General features: G+C 54.8%; 7 protein-coding genes across 7 annotated transcripts; 3 read left to right on the top strand and 4 right to left on the bottom strand.

Annotated features, from left to right (window-relative positions):
* Window positions 1–1,078: 1,078 nt before the first annotated feature.
* Window positions 1,079–3,452, top strand: BZA05DRAFT_345191 (uncharacterized protein; the record flags this gene model as incomplete). The annotated part of the gene is made up of 3 exons (XM_051481162.1): window positions 1,079–1,955; window positions 2,094–2,609; window positions 2,872–3,452. 3 exons carry the CDS (start codon window positions 1,079–1,081, stop codon window positions 3,450–3,452), a joined length of 1,974 nt encoding a protein of 657 aa, XP_051334536.1.
* A 1,731-nt stretch (window positions 3,453–5,183) lies between these two features.
* BZA05DRAFT_449775 (uncharacterized protein) lies at window positions 5,184–6,231 on the top strand (the record flags this gene model as incomplete). The annotated part of the gene is made up of 2 exons (XM_051487391.1): window positions 5,184–5,520; window positions 5,597–6,231. 2 exons carry the CDS (start codon window positions 5,184–5,186, stop codon window positions 6,229–6,231), a joined length of 972 nt encoding a protein of 323 aa, XP_051334535.1.
* A 2,667-nt stretch (window positions 6,232–8,898) lies between these two features.
* Window positions 8,899–9,735, bottom strand: BZA05DRAFT_413846 (uncharacterized protein). The gene is made up of 3 exons (XM_051485221.1): window positions 9,632–9,735; window positions 9,454–9,573; window positions 8,899–9,357 (listed from the first exon to the last, which is right to left on the bottom strand). Exons 1-3 carry the CDS (start codon window positions 9,683–9,685, stop codon window positions 9,061–9,063), a joined length of 471 nt encoding a protein of 156 aa, XP_051334534.1. The 5' UTR covers window positions 9,686–9,735; the 3' UTR covers window positions 8,899–9,060.
* A 14-nt stretch (window positions 9,736–9,749) lies between these two features.
* BZA05DRAFT_360663 (ubiquitin-conjugating enzyme/RWD-like protein) lies at window positions 9,750–11,308 on the bottom strand. The gene is made up of 2 exons (XM_051481499.1): window positions 11,044–11,308; window positions 9,750–10,983 (listed from the first exon to the last, which is right to left on the bottom strand). The coding sequence occupies exons 1-2, from the start codon at window positions 11,102–11,104 to the stop codon at window positions 10,079–10,081; spliced, it is 966 nt and encodes a 321-aa protein (XP_051334533.1). The 5' UTR covers window positions 11,105–11,308; the 3' UTR covers window positions 9,750–10,078.
* A 522-nt stretch (window positions 11,309–11,830) lies between these two features.
* Window positions 11,831–14,313, bottom strand: BZA05DRAFT_477954 (uncharacterized protein; the record flags this gene model as incomplete). Its single annotated transcript, XM_051488338.1, has 4 exons — window positions 13,796–14,313; window positions 12,725–13,732; window positions 11,936–12,673; window positions 11,831–11,886 (listed from the first exon to the last, which is right to left on the bottom strand). The coding sequence occupies exons 1-4, from the start codon at window positions 14,214–14,216 to the stop codon at window positions 11,831–11,833; spliced, it is 2,223 nt and encodes a 740-aa protein (XP_051334532.1). The 5' UTR covers window positions 14,217–14,313.
* A 2,259-nt stretch (window positions 14,314–16,572) lies between these two features.
* BZA05DRAFT_466533 (uncharacterized protein) lies at window positions 16,573–17,866 on the top strand (the record flags this gene model as incomplete). The annotated part of the gene is made up of 4 exons (XM_051487794.1): window positions 16,573–16,749; window positions 16,812–17,201; window positions 17,477–17,739; window positions 17,839–17,866. The coding sequence occupies 4 exons, from the start codon at window positions 16,573–16,575 to the stop codon at window positions 17,864–17,866; spliced, it is 858 nt and encodes a 285-aa protein (XP_051334531.1).
* A 554-nt stretch (window positions 17,867–18,420) lies between these two features.
* Window positions 18,421–20,119, bottom strand: BZA05DRAFT_466529 (uncharacterized protein; the record flags this gene model as incomplete). Its single annotated transcript, XM_051487793.1, has 2 exons — window positions 18,421–18,695; window positions 18,764–20,119. Coding segments are annotated over 2 exons (1,629 nt in total), but the record flags the coding sequence as incomplete, so codon positions are not given.
* Window positions 20,120–21,711: the final 1,592 nt, after the last annotated feature.

Below are 21,711 nucleotides of genomic sequence, written 5' to 3'. Positions count from 1 at the left end.
TGAGATGGGCCGTCAGAGTACATACAGATTTCGATTTCGAGGGAGGAGTATATATGTACTGCGCCGAAGCCTGTTCGTCGGGATAACTACAGCGAGCAACAGCGCATACGGTCCATCGGGGTCACTCGGATGTGTCATCGGAAGCCAAGGAACGACAAGTCCATCCGGACGATCGGTAAGTACCTGGGTGGGTTGCATCGTGATCCGCACTGAAGGACTTCCGGTGTAGGCCGGCGAAGGGGGCATGGTTTCGGTGAGGCTTTCCAAAGAGGGAGTTCACTGGAGTGCCAGACGCTGCTTAAGACATTCGGTCCTTGGTGACGGGAGTCCGTGCGCACTCTGAACGAAAGTCGGGAAAAGTGCCATATACGAGAGAAGGGGCCGGCATCTTGAGTCGGAGACATGAATGGAGGGGGTTCCCTGTGCCACGTGCGATGCGGCATCTCTCGGGTCATGGAAATCATCGGGTGCTCGTGTGCGACGTTCCTGACGAAGCCCATCTGGCTGCTCCACCGTGTGTGCGTTGTGCGATGACAGCTGCCTGCTCTGTCCCGCAGTTAAAAAAAATACAGGTTAAACTAACCAACTGGTCCTAACTGCTAAATGCTAGTACTTAGTTAGCCGTACTTCCACTTCTCGCTTCAGCAAATCAGAGGCGTGAGATCGTCCTTCCTTGCAAGCGCCCAACGAATCAGAGGGATCTTCAGGGCAACGTGCACGGTACTGGTAGTCCACCGAGTGTCGGAAGGAGCCGCGGTGGTGATGGCCGGGCAAGAACCTGGAATCCAGCAGCCAGTACACGAGAACGTGGGAGCGTGGGGTGTATTTGTTATTCCGTGAGGTTTCTGCGGTACGCAGGGTGTTATAATCGAGCCCGAGTCCTTGCAAAGGATGGCCCAAGAAAGAAAGAAGAAAGAAGACCGACAGTCCGAAATTCCGACAGTCCGTCAGTCCGACAAATCGACAGCAGACGGACTGAGTTGCTCTGCCTCGTTCGCGGACTTCTCTCCCTCTCCATCGCTCCGATCTTCCGTTGCATGCCCTCTCGCAATTGTTAAACTCTACTAAGCAAGCAGTCATGGCGCACTTCCTCTACAAGAAGAATCTCCAGCACGAGAAAGTCCGCGACAAGTACGTCACCGAGCGCAAGAACCTGGACCAAGCACGGGACGCAGGTATTATTCCCGCTGCCTCCTGGAAAGAAGCCAAAAAGCAGATCATTCCCACAGACACCCCTCTCGAACCCGATGCCAGTACGGCTTCCTTCGTCAACGGACCACACCCGTCCAGAACGAATAGCATCCAGTCGGCCAGCACGCAGTCGTCATCGGGTGACTCCCTGCCTCCGGTACCTGCCATCTCCGATGGCTATTCCGCTTCCCCGCCGCGGGCGCCGGCGAGACCGAAGCTTGGAACCATATTGGATCGTAACAATCCCATGAGGCTTTTCAAGCCCGATGCTCAGACGGAAGAGCAGAGGAATGCCAAGAAGCGCGAGAGGAAACTGCAGCAGTCGCAGCAATTGGACACGGACTATAAGCAGAATGACGCGCCGTACCTGGATGTCTTTGCCAATGGTTCCGACTTCCACCTTCAATTGTATGATTCCGCTTCCCGTCGGAGGTCGAGCGCGTCCTCCGCATCGGCAGTGCCGTCTAGGAAGAAGAAGTCATTCTTTCCTAACAGATCTCCCAGGCTTTCGCCGCAGCTTGCAGCAGCACCACCGCGCCAGTTCCCTAAAGGCGAACCTCTAACGAGTCCTCGTATGAGTCCTCGTATGAGTCCGCGTATGAGTCCCGGCATGACTCCTCTTCTGGAACCGCTCTCTCGGTTTCCTTCCCCCGGTGATTATAAGCTCGAACCTCCGGCTTCGCCGTGGCTTGCAGCCGACCGCGGATTGTCGCGGACCCGCTCGGCCTCGGTCTCCTCCTCGAATTTTTCCCGCCCTCGCCCTCGTAACGTGAGCGACGCAACGATCCTCACCCTTGAATCCTCCGCGACGTGGTCTACAGTGGGAACCTTACCCACTCCCACATGGGCCGATCGTGTCCTCTTCGGCGCGAAAGCTCCAGTCGTCGAACCGCGCTCGCCAGCATTTCCTCCTGGTTTCGGACCTAGTTCCTCTCGACGACACTCCTTCTCGTCTCAAGAAACCCGACCATCCTTCACCTCATCGCGGTATCCGGATGATAATGCCTCCGAATCCAATCCGCCTTCCGTCCACTCACGGGATAGGTGGCCACTGCGGGACGGCGGACTACCGTACGGGCTGACCAATGGCTACGACGAGTGCTCGTACACGCCTCCATCGATGCTCCTGCTGGATGTATTTTCCTCCCTCATCGACGAATTCGAATCGACGCCGAAGATATTTGGCTACGCGAAGGACGAAGACTACCAGCCCAGCAATGCCAGCTTTGCCGGCTCGAGCACGCACCTGCCGCACCCAGGGAACTTGGTGGTCCTCGACGACGAACTAGCGGACTCGAAAGCTGTGCTCAAGAAACGCGCGTGGTTTCTCATGGCCGTCAAGTGGCTCTACTTCGGCCGCATCCTGTTCTCCCCCGGTCACCACCTACTGCGACTCAATGGCGTTGATGGAGATGGCCGTCCAAGAACCAGTAGCGACGAGCTGCGCGTGCTCGATATCGACGGCCCCGCAATAGGTAACCCACTCTCCCCGCCAGTCCCCTCCGCGCTCACTGCTAACCCCCAACCCAGCGGATTGGGCCTGGCACGCATCGCGCGAGTACCCAGACGCCATCATCCACGTGATAACCTCGGGCGGGTCCAGCAGCCTCAACAGTCCCGTGTCGCCCCTCACGTGCGAACACGCCTCACCCTCCAACCAACGGCGCGTGCAGATCCCAGCGGGGTACACTACGCTCTCCCCTTTAGCCACGGGCTCCATCGACGTGATCTCATCGCGGTTCCTCCCCTCGCTAATCAGCAAAGACGGCTGGCTCCCCCTGATCCTCGAGTGCCACCGAGTGCTGAAGCACGACGGCTACCTTGAACTCTCGATCCTCGACCCGGTGTTGAACGACATGGGGCCGAAGCTGCGCGCATGGATCCTCGACCATATCCTGTCCGACCCCGCGCACCCGCGCAGCTTCGACATCATGCCGAGCAAGACGGTGTTAACGACGCTGCGCGAGGCGGGGTTCACCGACGTGAGCAAGGTGTGGATGTGGATGCCGGCGACGTCGGCGGGCGACGAGCTCAGCTCCGTCACCTCCAGCATCGGAAGGTACCTCTACGACGAGCTGTATTGTCCACGACCAGAAGAGGACCGCGATGAGGAGTCGAGAGGCGATAAGCCGAGAAGACATTATGAGAATGACGTCTGGATGGATGAGGACATCATGGAGGAGTGTAGGAGACATAATACTGCCTTTAGGTGGTTGAAGGTCTATGTTAGGAAGAGCCCGGCGAAGGGAGGCGGGTATTAGTGCCTGTTATCGCTGTGGACGTGGTACTGAAGCGTGGCGTGGATGGGGATGTGGTTGCTGGGGGTTTTGGGAAGGAAAAGGAATGGAGTTGGGTGTTTTGGAGTATAGAGTTGTTTTTTTTTGTTTTTTTTAGGAGTCTGGGAGTTTAGGAGCATTATCGGTCACGTTTTTATCCGACCGTCTATTTGCTTTGTCTTGTTTGTTCTTGCTTGCTTGCTTCATTCAGCTCGAATTGGGAGCTGGATTGTAACGTAATTGGAGGCCGTGTGTGTATGTGGGGATCATCGAGCGTGAGGTGCATTCGGAGCACTGGGGCAATGGGGGGGGCGGAGCGATGGGGGATCAATTGTAATCATATCCTAGCACTCGGTGTTGGATGATCTGGCATATCTGTCACAGGTGGTCACACGGCTCTTATTCCGAATTCGCCGTATGATACGCACACATTGCGGTTCCTCCTGGCCATTTCCTGGTCATTGTTTCGTGGTGGTGACAGTATCATACCCACCAGCACCCTGTAGATTCTGTATGACTCCTCTCCTACATAGGAACACCGCCATCCCTCCCCGTCTCCGTCTCCGTGACCGCCCTAAACGCCAGTCGACTGCCACTTTCTAAAATTTCTTGGTCAAACCATGCAGTGGCTGGCCTATTAGAACCCCACCGAATCCTTTATGTAGAAGAAACATCACCGCGTCACCGCAACTCTTTCAACCCTTCATAATATCCATCCTGTTCAATGTTGATTATCACGTGTGTTCTTCATTGGGGGTCACTCGTTTGCTTGTTTCACTGCCATGTTTTACTGCTGCGAAAACGCTGTGGCTAGAGGTTGTCGATAGTGGGGTTGTTCGCTGATGAACAGTGCAGAGAGGTAATCCTAGAGTTTTTAGGAACGACGGGGAGGAAAGCTCCACCAGACCTGAAGAAGGGGAAGGAGGAGGAGGAGGAGGAGGAGGAGGAAAGCATCGCATCGGGACCTATATGTCCTGGTGCGGTTTCCTATGTTTTTTGTTTGGCAGGCAGCGGCGCCACATCGTGCTGGCTGATAGCGGCCGGCCAGAGTGGGCACGAAAGAAGTGCGACGGTTCGCCATAGTCTAGATAGGCTGCATGCGAAATAAACTGAAAATCTCTCTCTTCGAAAACGCTGTGGCTGGCTGCCTGCACGGCGATATGTGTCTAGTACTCTCTTTTCGTAAAAAGCTACGTAGGTCTATATCTCTTGCATACCTAGGCCATCATCGTCTGGATGCATTTCTGATGTACTTTGCTACCGCATATTTCCAACGCAATGAGTCGTGTTGAGCTATGTAGTGCCTGATCGATGCTGTGTGTGTGGGTGTTGGGGTCGTCGATTGGGCACCAAGGTTGTTGGCTAGTATGGCTAGCCTGTGCCTATTCGCCGAGTGATGGTGATGTGTTGACTTGGAATTCCGTAGATAGGTAAGTTTCGTTTTCCCTTTTCGAGTTTCCCTCTTTCACTTCTCCTCCCACTCCTCTTCCTCCTCCACCACTGCCATTCCTCTTCCTCCACCATCACCGCCATTCTTCTTCCACCACCACCACTCACTTCATCCTCCTCCACAACTCTTCTTCCTCCACCACAATTCTTCTTCCTCAACCACCATCGCCACTTCTCGTCCTCCACCACCACCACCACCACCACCACCACTTCTTAAATCAAAATAACTCACTCTCCACTCCACCACATTACATATACACCATTAAAATGGCCCATCCCGCCACCAATAACGATTCGCCTACCACCTCGACCACCTCGACCACCCCCTCCACCCGGGTTTCCATATTCCCCAATTTCGGCCCGACCTTCCCCTCCTCCAGGTCCTCCATATTCCCCAAGTTGCGCCCGAACCCATCTGACGAGGCTGCCGAAACCGCCGCGCTAAAGCCAGAAAGCCGCCCGCCACAGCCGGACTTAACTGATAACAATGTGCTTCTCGCGATGCTCTACATGCAGGACAAGGTGTGGTATTCGAAAATTTATGCGGAGGTGGATGACGCCACGAAGGAAGAAATGGAATCTATCTACGATAGAGTTATGAACGGTCCGTATATACAGTAATAAATTCGTATATATACACTTGATTGACACTGACGCCCTCTGTGATGTGATGCGTGCAGATCCCGCTACTCCCGCCGAGCTGAAATCGTATGCTTTAGCCTTAGCTAAGCTCTGGGGAGTACTCCCTACTAACTTTGTCATGGCGGTCACCAAGCCTCCCTTCCAGATTGCTATCTGCAAGATTCAGACTATCACGCAAGCCCTGGAAGAGCTTAGCCTGGGTGATGGCTCCAGTATGCCACTCACTACCGGCGGAAACACGGCCAACAAGAACAGCCAGGCCGCTCCATCTAGCTCCGAGCCAACTTTTCCTGCCACCTCAAACAATATCAACGACAACCCATTTCTGTTCCCGAGACGTTCTTGGGGGAACGGAAGCGGCGCTTCGGCTTTGGCTTCGAGCTCGACGAACATCGCTCCCCACTGTCCCAGCACTATCGATGCTCCCATCATATCTGGTGACTCCACTATCAATATTCCATCACCTCACACGTCCGGAAAGGGCACTCCAGTGTCTCCCGCCTTCCACCCCCACCTCGAGGGCGTGTACTACGCCTCGCCTGATCCCGCCATCCCCCCCGTCGTCTACCAGAACATCTGCATTTCGCTCGAGTGGGCTGATTTGTCGATGGAGGAGCTGAGAATAGCCGACTACGAGGCGGGCTGGAAGTTTCCCGACCAGAAGTGGAGGTAGGGGGGGGGGGACTTGGTTGCGAGTTTGTTCGTTTTTAAAAGTACGAGATACCGGATAGATTTTTACTTCTCTTAACGACCTCATTATTTGTAATACCTAGGTAGTGATATTGTAGTCGTAACAACCTGCCATAACTTCCAACCCTCCAACCTTCCTTCCCCACTGTGACATACGGGCGTGCTACTATATAGTACATTGTAATCCCCAATCCCACCCCCCGCCCGTAGTCCACAGCCTTTTCGCGTTCTACATCTCCGTCTCCGTACAACCACCAAAGGCTTTGTCAACATATCACCTTGTCAACTTGTCAAGAGAATACGTACAAGACCCAACCTTATACTAGGTATACTATACTTGGGAGTCAGCTCTAGTTAAATCCAGCTCTAAATCCATCTGAACGGGACGAGTGAACTGCGGAAGGGAGGATAGATAGATGACTTGTCATTCGTCGTCGACCCGCGCGCACATCACGTACAGTCTAGACTCCAGCTGGCGTCATGGAATTATCAAATAGCAATGTCAAATAGCAATGTCAAATAGCAGTTGCAAACACAGAAGCTGCGGCGACATAAGACAAAGACAAAGACAAAGCCACGGGGACACGGGGACACGGATCCACAGATCCGCGCTTGGGGATGAGGGATGGTACGGCTTTTTTGGCGATATTCGCCACGAGTGATGAATGTGGCCCGCAGGAGCGCTGCTGAGCTGCATGAACTTCGGGTTTAGTCCTACCCATGCCGGCCGCTACATTCATCGTCGTCCAAGATATTGAGAAGGTACCTAGAGGAGTCGTTCAGAGTTCTAGCTTAGAAGACTCCCAAGCGCCGTTATCAGTAACCAGGCAGAGCACATCAGCCCCGCCTGTACGCCTGTACTTACTTACACAAGTTCCCCTCGCCATACCCAAGCACGGACGATCACTCACCCTCACCCTCACCCTATCTCCTTAGAAACTTCAAACCTTCTCTAACACCTCCTTCCTCCTCCCGAGCATGTCAACAAGATATGTAGTTCTCCTACATAGGTACACCGCCATCCCTCCCCCGTCTCCGTCTCCGTGACTGCCCTGAACTCCAGTCGACTGGGCACCAAGGCTGTTGGCTAGTATTGGCTAGCCTGTGCCTATTCGCCGAGTGATGGTGATGTGTTGACTTGGAATTCCGTAGATAGGTAAGTAAGTTTCGTTTTCCCTTTTCGGGGTTCTCTCTTGGCTTTCCCTTCTCTCCTCTTCCTCCTCCTCCTCCACCACCACTCCCATTTTTCTTCCACCACCACCGCTCGTCTTCCTCTTCCTCTTCCACCACCACCACTCATCTTCCTCTTCCTCAACCACCAACACTCCTCAAGTCACGATAACTCACTCCCCACTCCACCACGTCAAATTCACACCATTAAAAATGGCTGATCCCAACACCGATAACGATTTACGTATCATCCCTACCCCCACCACCGCCGCCACCTTCATGTCCACCCTATTTCCCAACAACAGAGCCCCGAAGCCGGGAAGCCGTCCGCCGCCGACGGACGAACGCGACGATGCGTATATCGATATGATCCTCAACCGGTACCATGAGCCGATTCAGGAAGTGTATGCGGATTGGGATGAAATCTTCAAGTCGGCGAAGAGCATGCCGGTAGAGGAGGGAAAGGCGGCTACTTCCGCTGAGGGTTTCAAGGGTACGTAGAGTATTGATTTCCTATATATACACTTGCTTGACGCTGACGATGCGTGCAGATTCCGCTACTCCCGCCGAGCCGATCGAGCTGAAAGCGTACGGCGCAGCCTTAGCTGCGCTCTGGGGAGTACTACTCCCCACTAACGTTTTCATGGCGATCACCATGCCGCCTTTCGAAGTTCCTGTCTGCAAGATACAGACTATCACTCAAGCGCTGGAAGCGCTAAACTTGGAGGATGGCTCCAGTATGCCTCTCACTGCCAGAAACACGACCAACACGGCCGGAAACACAGCTAGCCAAACCGCTCCATCTGCATGCACTGATGTGCCGATGGAGGAACTTCGGCTGGCGGACTACGAGGCCGGCTGGAGATTTCCCGACCAGAGGGTCGCTCCATCCAGCTCCGACCCGACTGTTGCAGCCACCTGCAACAATATCAAGGACAACCCGTTTCTGTTTCCGAAACGTCCTTGGGGGACCGGAAGCGGCCCTTCGGCTTCGAGTTCGACGACCGTCGCTCCCAACTGGCCCGACACTATCGATGCTCCCACCATATTCAGTAACTTCACTACCCGTGATCCATCACCTCCCGGAGCGGGTCCCACCTTCAGCCAGGACACGCACTATCAATGGCAGATGGGTATTCCGCCGACATTCTTCGATGCGAACACCACGCAGGACGACGACGACGCCAGTGACATCAATGACGCCAACAGGTACACGTCTAGAAGGGGCGCTCCAGTGACTCCCGCCTTCCACCCCCGCCTCGAGGGCGTGTACTACGCCTCGCCTGATCCCGTCATTCCCCCCGTCGTCTACCAGAACATCTGCATGTCGCCCGAGTGGATGGGCATGTCGATGGAGGAGCTGAGAATGGCCAACTACAAGGCTGGCTGGAAGTTTCCTGACCAGAAGTGGAGGGTCTAGGCCCTAGGGGGTGGGATTGCGTTGCGGGTGAGTTCCTTTTTTGTTTTTAAAAGTACGAGATACCAAATAAATCTCTTTTTTTTCTTAACGACTTCTTCTTGTAATGGTGATATTGTAGGTACATACATGTCGTAACAGCCAGCCATACCTTCCAACCTTCCTTCCCCACTGTGACATACGCGTGCTATTACTCTGTGGTCCCCAATCCCACCCATCCACTCCCTACACCCCCGCTCCCGCCCTCGCCGCAGCCACCTCACCCATTCTCGCAAACACCGCCGACGGATCCAAAAAGATCTGCATTCGCTGTGCCCTCATCACCCCGCCCTCCCCCTCCGCCTCCTCGGGCCAATCACACACGGCCAACCCACGGACCGTAAACACCTCCCTCTTCGGATCCCCCTTGACGACGTACGTGATATCGGCCGCCTGGTATACCCTGCCAGTGCCAGGGACGATATCGAAGTGCACTACCTCGTGCTCCATCGAGTCGAGTGCGGCAAAGGTTTGCGTGAACATCTGCTCGTGTTAATAACGTTTGGAAGGAGGGACTCAGGAATGACCTGGGGACGGATAGGGGAGGGATGATGGGGGGAGGGGACGGGGGAAACCCACGGCGAGGATGTTCTCGCGCCCACTCACGGGTGGCAGGTTGCCGAAGTGGATCGTCGCCGTGGGCGTGAAGAACTTGTCGACGTAATTCTCTGCGTCGAGGGCGGCGCTGGTCGAGTGGAACTGCTCCACGTTAGCTGGTTAGCTGGTGGAATAGAGGCCGTGGGTGGGGAAGGTGGACGTCAAGAAGCCATTGGTGGATTTCCTCGCGGGACGGTATGGCGGGCGGGGACATTGCTTGGGATTGTTCGTATTGTGGGATGGGGCGGATGGATCGTATCGTAGTTTATCTTATCTTGCTTCACAGTTACATACCTGTACAATGTACAGTGCTGCGAGTGATGGATGAATTACTAATCAGCAACCTGGTAAGTTGATTTCAAATGGAGACGATGCCCCGCAGGTAGTTAAGTGGGACCTGGATGAATACTAGCCCTCGATCCAGTCCCTATCGTGCGAGACCACTCACACTGCCCCGGGTACATGCAATAACAATCAAGCGGTGCAAACAATTCCCAATAACACAAACCAGATGTTCAAATTTAGAGTAGACCGACTCAAACGCCGAAGCATCGAAAACCAACCCAGAACAAAAAGACAGAAGCAATTAAACAGGAAGATGGTTCATCTAGTATACACTCGGCAAACCCAGGAACCTCTTAAGGAGGATTGCAGTCAACAGCACGACCAACGCAAAAATGATCCGGTCCAGCCAGAATGTCTCTTCACGTGCTTGCTGCTGCAGCGGGGGTGCAAAGCGCGGATCTAGATATGGCGGTAATGCTCCTTGCAGGTGTGCGGGTACTCCGTTCTGCTCTCTGCCGGGCGGAAGATGTCCGTTCATAGGTGGTGGGGCTTGTTGCGGTTGCGGTTGTGGTTGCGGCTGTGGCTGTGGCTGCGACGGCTGCTGCTGTGGCACCGCCGGCTGGGTTGGGGTAGGAGTTGCATCTGCCGCCGGCCCATCGCCGTTTGTGCCGCCCTGAGCCCCTTCACCCTCCTCCTTCTTGACCTTGAAACCGATCTTGAGCTCAGCTGGAGTTTCTTCCTCCACCTTCGCATCCAATCCCATTTCCTTGGCCGCCGCTTCGCTCTCCTTCAGGATCTCGACACTGCTCTTTCCGCACGTCTCACACTTCCACTCCCCGCTCGTCTCGGCAATCTTCCTCCGCTGGTCGTCACTGCACTCCAGCGCACCGACCTGTCCTTGAGGCTCACTCTCCATGAACCCACGTAGCGCGACCACCGCCGTCCGCACCCCCCACGCCGGCAGCCACGTATCCTCATGGTGGTCCGAGATGCTCAGACAGATCTCACGGTTGACCTCGAAGCGTCCGCTGGGCGAGAGGAACCTAAACGACGGGGGGCGCATGGGGTAGGCGGAGGGCAGGTTTATCCGGCCGTGGTAGATCCCGTTCGCGTAGGGGGACTCCGGCGGCCCGCGCATCGTGAAGTGCCATTCGAACAGGTTGTTCTCGAGCGGTGCCGCAAAGTAGTCCGGCGACGGCGAGTTCGCTAATTCGGCGGCTTCGCGCACTGTGCAGCGTTAAGTAAGTAACTGTGTCCCTGGCCGGGAGTGCGCGTGCGGGTGCATACGAATCCGCTTTATCGTCGGCGACTTTTTGTTGTAGGTTGGAGTTTCCGAGCTGCTCGCCATGCTATGTAATGAGCTAGGCTTGAGCTACCTCACGGTTGCTGACTAGATGGTGCCTTGTCGGCTAACGATGACGTTTAGGTCGGGTTCTGGTTGGTGCTTAGCTGCTCGACGTTGCAGCACGGGGGAGCAGGAAGGATGGATAATCGGTCTTGGGGAGTTGAACTGGAGGTCGTGATTGGGATCAGGTAAGGTGTCCTGTTTCGGATATGCATCTGCAGCTCTTCTATGATGCGAGGCCGCCGGGTAATAACGTCATGGCTGGCGGCTGAAAGAAACTCTACTAGGTATACCCTAAGCCCTACTAGAATTTGTCTACCTAGTACTACTTACAGGGACAACCATCTTCCGAGACGATATTTGGGTCTGGATAATCACTTCATGTTGAGGAGTGCAGACGTCAATGCGTAGTTAATCTGACGAATCGCCGAGTTTTCAGATTTCCCGCTGGGTCACAAAATTCGCGAGTGACAAACTGTGATTGCCAGAAACTGGGGGCACATCATGTGAATACTTCAAGTGCTTGCTTTAAGCACCCAATATTGGTGAACGAAACCCACCCAACCAATCATCGCGCCACTATTTGTTGGGTACGAATTCCGCACAAAATTCACAGGATCTTCATTTTAGGGTCTAAAACATTATGTGTTCATGAATCCGGAAATGTAAAACCGAATTGAAAAAAGCGTATCATCTAGGTAAGAGGAAGTAAATCTATGAATTCTAGCTTCAGATCGGAGTATCACCGAAGCTACGGAAAATCAGTAGATCGATGGAGCGGTCATCTTAGATATGTCAGAAAATATCTTCCCAGCAGCTCCCCCTCGTCATGACCGGGCATAAGCGCCACCTCGGGGGTTGCCTCCTCCTCCTCCTCCTTGTAATAACCAGGCATAAGCTCCATCTCGGGGGTTTTCTCCAACTCCGCCTCCCACCAACTTCCCACCCCTTTTATCTCCTTCTTCTCCTTGAATATGGGTTCACCATCCTCACCATCATCGTCGAAACTCTCAATCTCCCGCTTAGGTCCCATGAATCTGACTCTAAACAGCTGGCCAATGTGTTTTTCGCCGGGTATTTCCAGAGTTCCCTCTACCTCCGCCGACTGCGGTAGACACAACTCGGGACGGGGGCCTTCGGTGTGAGCGACCCATTCAATGACGGTATCGAATTCACCTGGGTGGCCCGAGAGGACTGATTCCGAGGGGGAGCTGGAGCTGGAGCGTTTCACCGGGGAAGGCAAACGGAACTCCGGGTTCTTGGGCTTGGGAAGAACGATCCTATCGGCATCGCCATTGGAAGATCCAGCGTATTCGTCATCATCAAATACATCCGGCTCGTCCGCGAGTTCAAATTCGTCAAATTCGTCGTCAAACTCGTCGACTTCTTCGTAGGATCCGTAGTCGTTGGTGTCTTCGTCGAAGATGACACGCTCCAGCTTTACCGGCTCTGCCCAGGGCTCTTTGGGGATGGGTCTTCTCTTGGCCGGAAAGCTGGCCGTAACGACGGTTTTGTCGTCCTCCTGGCTGAGCTCCACTTTCATCTTGGTGTTTTCTACGAGGACTTCCGGTGCTGCAAACATGGTTAGCTAGTTTCGTCTCAACAGAGAACTAGGGAGCTCACTCTTCTCCGTCGCCTTGATGCTGCGCATGACATCCACAAATGCCTCGGGTCTGAAATGGCAAGCTCTGCGCAGCTTGAATGACCCCTCCCACAACTTGGAAGCGTCCAGGATTATCTCGACACATTTGACCTCCCAGACCCTGCCACCAAGGCTCGCAAAAATCCGTTCCGTCTCCCGCAGGGCCTCGCAGCGGAGCTTCCTCCAATCTTGTTTGTCCCACACGTTCTCCCTAGGATTGAATGAATTCCCATATTTCTTACGGAGAAACATATCCTTCTGAATTTCGCTGTCGTCTCTGGTCCATTCTTCTCGGATGAGCTCCGGGATGAGGTGCAAAAGCCGTTCACTCATCAGTAGTCTAAGGACTGTTTCGAGTGACGGCGGGAACTCCTCAGTCGTGTACTGATAAGAGTGATGCTGCACCAGTTTCAGTCCGTCACTGCAAGCCGTGTACGGCGCGTTGATGTCGCTGTCCGACTCCTCCTGTGGTTTCAAGACGAAAACTGCGATCTGCGAGCAATCCCCAAAGGCCTTCCGAAGGATGTCCACTCCCTTGTCGTCGTCATCGACGTCGCAGACAATCCCCTTCAGTTCTCCCCATTTATCCGTTCCCTTCAGGAACGAATCAGGGCTTCCACAAGCCTCGGCCGCCTCCCGCAGCACGTCGGTAGCATTCTCCCCGCCCACCTCTCCCATCCCCCTTCCGAGACCACCCACACCACAGAACTGTACATCGTACCCGAACTCCTCGGCCGCCTGCAACGCCCAGGATCTGAAATCCTGTCTCGTCCACTCGAAGCGATGGTCGTGGTGCCTCATGAGATATGGGACCCCGTCGCGACGGTACCTCTCAGCCGCCGGCGCGTTGGGATCCAGGTTCGACAAGAAGTCGAAGAGCGCATTGAACTCTCTATTCGGCGTGGTGACGATGCAAACCTTCGGTTTCAGCTTTCCCAGCAGAGTTGGTGCAAACTGCGAGCGTGGGCCAGGGTCGAGATGTTCAAGTACTAGACACTCCTCGTTAGTTTCTATGTACCCTTTCGATTGCGGGGAAATTAGGTTGCGCCCACCTTCGGCAGAGACAATCACCTCATGGTAGCCGACGTCCTCGATCCGCAGCGCTTCGAAACTTCCTTGAAGCAGCCTAATGTCGAGACCACGCCATCTGTCCTCTTCGTCCCCAAACGGCTGTTCTAGAAACATCCAACTCTTGCTCTGCGCAACTTCGTCATCGATGTCGACACCTGTCATCTGCCCCAGAGGCAACTCGTCTTCACACGGGACCAAACGACGGATGAAGGTTGCTTCGCCGCAGCCAACGTCAAGAAGCCTGGGGATGTTTCCTGCGAACCGCGGAGTGGCAGCAATTGAGCGCAGAATGTCGTGGATGGCACGCTGTCTCTGGATCTGAAGAGGTGGTTCAAATACCAGATATGGAATATCGGGAGGAGGGGGCGAACCGTCTTCCGACGGTGGAAGGGGGATGTCCATGGTGTTTTGTCGCTGTTTTCTTTCTTGGCGTTGGGTGGATGTTATTGGATGGAGTTGAAATACGGTTGAAGCGGGATGTAGAAGTAGGATGTTGCCGACAACCCTAATTGGTGATCGACATGTGCACTAGCTAAACTTTATCACATCACTCTATAGATTAGAGTGCACATAGGGCTGAAGCCTCAGGGGACATCTAGTGCCGGAGTAAGTGAACATTCGGATCGGGGGAATTAAAATCCAAATGCGGTAATATACTAGCATTTATTTATTTTATTTTCTCACGCTCCATGGCCCCGCAGAGACCGAAAATCACAATATTTCGGCCAGTTCTTGCCCGTTTTCTTCGATAAAACACTCTTCTGGATCGCATGAGCACGCGCATTCTATTGGTTCTATTCTTCAACAGGTCTGTCACTAATACCATTGACCGCGCTTCCGCAGCCTACTCTAGAGCTCTAGCGCTTCAGCGCTCGACAACCCCGCCGGGAACGAATATCACAATTTCTCGGCCAGTTCTTGCCCATTTTCCAAAGCGCAGATGTACAAAGCTCATCAACAGGTTAGCGATAAGTCAGAATTGTAGTAGATTGTAGGTAATTAGTTTCCATTTATGTACAAAATATCCTTTATCACGGCAATTAGCCACCATGTTGTGGTGCCAAGACGTCCCAATCGGGCAACTGGGTGTTGCAAGACTGCCCAATCGGGCATTGTGGCTGTTCAGCTGCTGGACATTCCCAGGGCCTCTCCATACTAAATCTTTTTTCGTCTATTTATTTTTAATTTTGGTTGCCACTCAACCACAACGTTTTTTTTAAAAAAAGGGCGCTGTATAAATCATCTCCTGCCTCTTCTCTATCACTGTACAGAGCTTTTTTTTTTTAAAAAAAAACGGCTTTTTACCCTCGTGCACCCCTCCGGCGCTGAAATAGCGCCCATGTACCCCCCTATCCTCGATGTACCCCACGCAAAATTTTATAATTAAAGTACGGTAATTGTTTACCGCAACAAAACAGATTTACTCCTCCACCACCACCATAAACCAGATTTTAGTTCAATTAAAGTACGGCAATTCTTCACCACAACAAAATAGAGGCCCTTTCTTATGGCAAATGGGCCGAAATCTACAAAGCGGCTGTGACACCGTTCGACTGGGAGGGCTTCAACAAAATCATCAAGGAGGACTCGGGCTCAGACTCTCCGCGCCAGGCAGAAGAGACTAGAGAGAACCGACTTCAGCTTCAATCCTGCAAGCCACCATTGACCAAGATACCGCGGGGTAGACCGGCAAAAAAGCGAGTACAGAAGGGCGACATGCGGAGGAAGGGGTACACTCCTAGCAATGGTGGATCTAGTCTGCCGGACGTGTCTAATAAACCTCCGCCACGCTGTAGCATCTGCAGTGGTGTTGGTCACTATGCGCCCAAATGTAGGCAGCCACACAGGTAAGCAATTACTGAAAACCCGGAAAAAGAAAAAACGCTGCTACATACGTGGTTCTGGTGGGTAGAACTACAATCTGGCTTTTAGTGGTGGAGAAATAAATCTGTTTTGTTGTGGTGAAGAATTGCCGTACAGTGACAAAAAAATACATACTTTAATTGAACTAAAATCTGGTTTTTGGTGGTGGTGGAGGAATAAATCTGTTTTGTTGTGGTAAACAATTACCGTACTCTAATTATAAAATTTTGTGTGGGGTACATCGAGGATAGGGGGGTACATGGGCGCTATTTCAGCGCCGGAGGGGTCCACGAGGGTAAAAAGCCGTTTTTAAAATTAGGTTGTTAACTAACCGAACGTCAAAACGGGAGTGAAACACTCCGGTTTTAGATGTCCCCAACATACAAGGTGTTTTCGGGGCTTTTGAATATCTTGGCACCTCTGTTCTACACACAATTGGTGAATACCCGATTCGGCTCGGCAGCCCACGGTGACTGTCGGCCAAATAAACACAGCGGGTTCTATCACCTCCAAGTCGGAGAAACAAGGTCGGGTTCTATCCGGATCCAGAACAGCAACCGCAACCCCCCCCCCCCCCCCCCCCCCCCCCCGAAAAAAAACCCGGTGTTCCCTCCGCCATCTCACAACCTACCCTCAACTTCACAAACCAAGGTATGCCGGTCAAAAATCAACCAGAGTTAAAGCAAAAGAAGCCCAACCAGTAACGAAGGTGGTACCATGCCCGCGTAAGTACATAGCTCCCACAAGCTCCCATTCCGCAACCGAAATTAACCCGCAGCGGTAACTACAGTCCGTGCTACTCTTCCGACCTGGAGGAGGGGGAGGTGGTTGTGAATCCCTCACCTTCCGTCAAGTGCACCCTATATGTATCAAGGTGTTCCGTAATGAGGACCAGATGAGGAGCCACAAAGAGAGCGCCGACGACCATGCGTACTGTCGGCTGCACAATATCGACTTTCGTTCGTGGGAGGAGCATTGCAAGCACCGCGTTCTCAGTCGTGGGCATTTCACTTGTCACATCTGTTACAAGGACTTCAAGAGTCAGCGCGGATTGGCGATTCATGCGGATCGGGTATGTTGCTTGCTTGCTGATGCGCGGTGTGGACCCGAGTGGTGTTGTTGACCAAGCCGCAGGTACACAAGCCCATCGAATATGTGACCTACTTTGTGTGCCGACAGACCTTGAAGGGCAGCAAAAACGGGCTCACAATGCACTCGGAGAAGAACTGCAGGGGAGGAATGGCCCACGGAGACTCGATGCACCAGAACGACCATGCCATGAGACCCGGAGCAGTCCAACAGTGGGTGATGGATCTCAGAGCTATGGACGACGATGGTTTCCCCACCCAGGACAACATCCATGCCTCTCAGCGCTCAGTCCAGCCACCGACGATCACGCAGAGAGATATGGGCGGCGACGGCTTTCCCACGCACCACAGAAGCAACAGCTATTCCACTCAGGCCACTGGAAAGTTCCCCACGCAGAACTACAACCAGAATAACCACCATGGCTCTCGGCCCGGAGTCCATCAGGCGATGACCACTCTCGGAGATTTGCCCGGCGGAGGTTTCCCACCCAGAACAACAACCGCAGCAGAAGCAACAGACTTGCCTCTCAGCGCGCATTGAAGCCGCCGATGAGCACGCAAGGAGTTGTGGGCGGCGGTAGCATCCCCACGCATCACAGAAGCAACAGCTATTCCACTCGGGCCATCGTAGGCTTCTCCACGCCGAACCACCCCCCGAACCGCCCCCCGAACCACCGCGCCAGACGTGCCGCTTAGCGCGCATCCATGCAGTGGATTAAGACGCAGGGAGAAGTAGGCGGTGGCGGTGGCAGCGGCGGCGGCTTCCTCACGCACCACGCCCGCAACAGGGTCGACACCACCAGCACCGCCAGCAACAGAGCCGCCAACGATCTCGGCATCGCCCACCACGAGATGTACAAGTACTTCAACCAGGTTCACGGAAAGTACATTTGCCCGTGCGGCAGCAAGATGAATACGTACAACGGCTTGTGGCAGCACCTGGAGGGCCCCGCACATACCCGTCGCAAGGCTGTGTATGAACCCCCCATCCCGTCCATCCCATCCCCCCCTTCCCCGACGGCTAGAATTGAAGCTGATATGTTGTGTAACTACGTAGCTGCCCCGCCTGCAAGAGGGAATTCAACGCCCCCTCGGCGCTGATCCAGCATCAAGAGCGGCAGGTGCGGACGCCCAACCGCCCACACCACGGCCGGTGGATCTTCGAAGGACAATAACGAGGAGAACCAGTGGGCTTCCTGGTAAACGGGTCAAGGACGAGATCTTTTGGTACGTATATGGCCTCTCATCCCATCCCATCCCATTCCCGGATAGGTACCGAGCTAATATGTTGTTGCACTCCAGGCTTCTGCGCATTTGAGGTTAACATTTCTTACCATTTCTCTCATTTCATTCACTTCTGTCAGTAGGATGGCTGCACAGTTGTTTGGCGCATTGTCATGGGTTGGGCGTTTGTACTAGCTTCTTGAGATAGACTGAATCAATGATATCACGAGTGACCTCAAATGACCGATCACCTTTTCCTAGTAGTAGTCTGTTCATGTTCCCGTGGACCAGTTCCAGCGAATCACCGTGAGTTTGGTTCACCCATCCATAGCCATACCGTAGACCGTCCCCATACCCATCCATTAAACCCCATCCTATATAACCAAAAAAGTGTACAACAACCCCCCCCCGCCCGCGCCCCCTTCCCCCACCCCTAATCCTCCCTCAACATCCTCAGCAAAAACTCCCTAAAGCTCCCTTTGGCGACCTCGACGACCTTCGCACCGACAGACACGCCATACTTCTTCTTGAAGACCTTCTTGACCCTTCTTAGGTGTCTCGGGTCCCAATGGATCCTTGTGGCGCGCGAGATCAGCAGGTCCTCGCGGCTCTGCTCCACTACCGCTACCAGCGCTTGCTGCAAAAGCTTCGCGTCGCGCAAAGGCCGGTCTGTGACGCCTGAGAGAATGTGGAGGAGTGTTTCGCCCTGTGTGTGCATGTGTGAGCGGGGGCGCGGGGGCGGGGTGGGGGGTTGGGGGAAGGGGGGGTAGCTACCACAAGGTTCTTGGAGTGCTTCATGACAGCCTTCGCCAAGTCGCGCTGATAGACCTGTCTATACAGCTGGGCGACGGCGAGGAGCCATCGATCGGAGCGGTTAACAATAATCCCGACCATTTCGGTTTCACCACCCGCGGCGCCATTAGTGCGCTCCAGGATCGTGCCAAGTCTTTTAACGTCCTCATGGACGCCCGCTTCTACGAACGGCGCGGACTCGTCCATGCGGCCGCAGGAGAGCTGCGCCATCACCGCGACGCGGAACTTGTTGGCGGGCAGCTCCTCGGCGACTGCTTTCTCGAGCGACGAGTCGTATTTGGCGTCCTTGAAGCATGCCTTGATCGCTTCCGTCTCGGCGTTGGATTTGCCCATTAGCGCTTCGATCAGCAGCTCGTTGCGCGTCTCCTTTTTCTGGTACCAGCCGTTCGAAAACCACGCTTCGCTCTCGTAGGGCCCCAGGGCTACGGCGAAGATGATTTTGCCGAAGGGCGTGGACGTCGTGAAAACGGATTTTATGTGCTTGGCTAGGTTTACGCCCCGGTAGAGCGTCTTGTATTCTTTGCGCAGCGATTTGAGCTGCTGCGGCGTCAGAGTCGGCAGGATTTCTATTAGTGGCTGCGGCGAGGGTCGCGTGAATGTGTGTCGGAGCTCGTCGAGGATTGCTTTCGCGTCTGAGGCGGGGTTGTATGTGCGCTCGGGAGATGGGGAGCTGGCGCGGGAGGGGGCGACATAGGGGGAGGCTATCATTACGGGTCTGCTGTTTGAGGGCGTGTTGGGCTGGTTGTTGGATTGGCTGTGGCCTTCACCTTCGTAGCTGGGTCGGCCGTGGAAGCTCAGTGATGGCTTAGCGAATGCCGGTGGGCCAATGGAGAAGGAGCCGGATGCCTGGTGCTTTCCTATACCGATGGATCCCGAGGCGGAGATCAGCGAGTTAGGCTGGGCGGCGAAGACAGGCGACGGCATGGGCGAGATGGACTGGTATGTTCCGTGATAGGGCAGCAAGGCGGGTGAGGGTGGTGGCAGAGTTCCCGCTGCGTGTGCACTATGGCCGTTGCTACCGCCGCCCGGCGACAGAGAAAGCTTCGACAACGAAGGAATCCCGAGCTTTCCCAGCTTGCCGGAGAAGCCGCTTCCGTTTGGCTTGCCATTGCCCTCGGTGTAACTAGCATTCGCACCCATCCCGGTCGATGCCGATATAGATTGTGTCAACGACTGCGTTGTAGTGGAGTCGGAGAGCACATGGTGGTAATAGTCGGGATTCTCAAACTGTGGTGGTGCCTGTCCGGGAGGATAGACCTTCCCGGCCCCCTCACCCGGCAACGGCCCGGTCAGATTGTTCGGATCCAAGTTTGGCGGCATATCGCCGCCGTACGGAACGATCGCCGTCGGACCCCCCGTCTGATACTGGAAAACAGTTGGGACGGTAGACTGCAACGCCGGTCTTCCCTGGCCAGACATCGGGAAAGAGGCCGTTTGCGGCGGCGGCGGGGCGGCAATGGTCGTATACACCCCCGGCTGTGGCGGCGGGAGCGCAGCAATCGAAGTGACACTGTAGGTCCCAGGCTGGGGCGGCGGCGGAGAGGGTACATGTCCGTAGCTGTTCTCGGGCGGCGGATAGCTAAGGTTGTATGCCACCCCCCTGCGGCGGTTTCCCGACGCCATAATCCGCGGGCACATCCGGCGGGTACGACGAGTAATTCGCCGCATGCGTTGCCTGCGCCTGATTGGACAACGCCCCACCAGCACCGCCGTACACCCCCAGTGCACCCACTGCACCCACTGCAGCCTGCTCACCACCGTAGCCATAACTCCGCTCGCGCGTCTTTTCACCGGCAGCAGCATCCTTCCTCGCGCGCCGCCGCGCGCCCTCGCGCTCGGTCTCGCTCCCGCCCCTGTCGTCATCGCGCCGCGGTCCCCTGCTCCGGCTGCGATCGCGCCTGCTGTCGTCCCGCGGCGCGGCCAGTCTGGTCTCCTCGGCCCCGTCGGCCCCCTCCGCGTCCCGCCTGGCGGCTCGCGCGGCGCGCTTCTGCGCTTTGTGCGCGGCGTAGTCGGGGGAGTCTTTATCCGGTCGCGGCATTGTGTGTGTATGGGGGGGCGTGTGTTTAATTTCTTGCGTTCGTTGGCTCGTTGGCTCGTGAAGGTGATGGTGATGGTGATGATGATGATGATGAAGGCGAGGGCGAAGGTGATTGTGAAGGCAGGGAGATCAATCAACGGGCGCGGGTTTTTTCCCGTCGCGCTCTACTTAAAGACTTAGAGTCTTAAGCCTCGACGGGCAGAGTCTGGTCGGTCGCATGCGGGCTGGCATTGGCATTGGCGCCGCATACTGCTGCTTCTGCTGCTGCAGGTGGTTGTAACAGCGAGAGGTGGCTGGCTGGCTTCGTGGTGTTTGTTGATCCAAGCGATCGACCGACCGACCGGGATTCTTCAGCTGGCATTGGCCCACTGCGGGTTTTGTTTTGTGTGCATGTGGCATGTGGGGAATCCGCTCCGGCAAATCGATATCGATGGACGTCCGTATGTGCAAATGTACCGACACGGTTGTTCCTCTACGATTAGCGATCGAGCGCCCTGCCTGCGCTGGGCTGTGGCTGCCTACGGCGGAATCGGAAGCGGATGCTGATGGCGCGATTGCGGATCGATGATCTGTCGAGACTCGGCGGACTCGGCGGAGCTGTGGAGCTGCGGACTGGACCCTGTAATACCGTACCAGGTAGCTGTGGCCTTTGAAGCTTGGGAAACATCACAGACAACAAAGCCTCCTCCATATGCTACTCTACATGGAGACCGAAGACTGCGGATCACGAAACGATTCACTATGTTTCAACCTCTCATACCGGTAGGGGAACAGGCAGGAACACTGTTTTAATTCTACATACTGCTTCTGGACTAACCGAACAGGTAGATACTTCTTAATAATCTATTAGTAAAACCACTCTATCCTGGTT

Source organism: Tricharina praecox (genome assembly GCF_024521635.1).
Source record: "Tricharina praecox strain CBS 144465 chromosome Unknown BZA05scaffold_64, whole genome shotgun sequence".
NCBI lineage: Eukaryota > Fungi > Ascomycota > Pezizomycetes > Pezizales > Pyronemataceae > Tricharina > Tricharina praecox.
The sequence above is the reverse complement of the archived record's forward strand: the minus strand, read 5'-3'. Positions and strand labels throughout refer to the sequence as shown.

What these genes read in the sequence shown, in the direction of transcription:
- BZA05DRAFT_413846 (XM_051485221.1), bottom strand. Translation starts at nt 9,685, where the DNA reads ATGTCCCCGCCCGCCATACCGTCCCGCGAGGAAATCCACCAATGGCTT. An exon ending in TCCACCAATGGCTTCTTGAC is followed by an intron (nt 9,574 to 9,631) that starts GTCCACCTTCCC and finishes AACGTGGAGCAG; the next exon opens with TTCCACTCGACCAGCGCCGC. An exon ending in GGCGCGAGAACATCCTCGCC is followed by an intron (nt 9,358 to 9,453) that starts GTGGGTTTCCCC and finishes TAACACGAGCAG; the next exon opens with ATGTTCACGCAAACCTTTGC.
- BZA05DRAFT_360663 (XM_051481499.1), bottom strand. Translation starts at nt 11,104, where the DNA reads ATGGCGAGCAGCTCGGAAACTCCAACCTACAACAAAAAGTCGCCGACG. An exon ending in GCCGACGATAAAGCGGATTC is followed by an intron (nt 10,984 to 11,043) that starts GTATGCACCCGC and finishes AACGCTGCACAG; the next exon opens with TGCGCGAAGCCGCCGAATTA.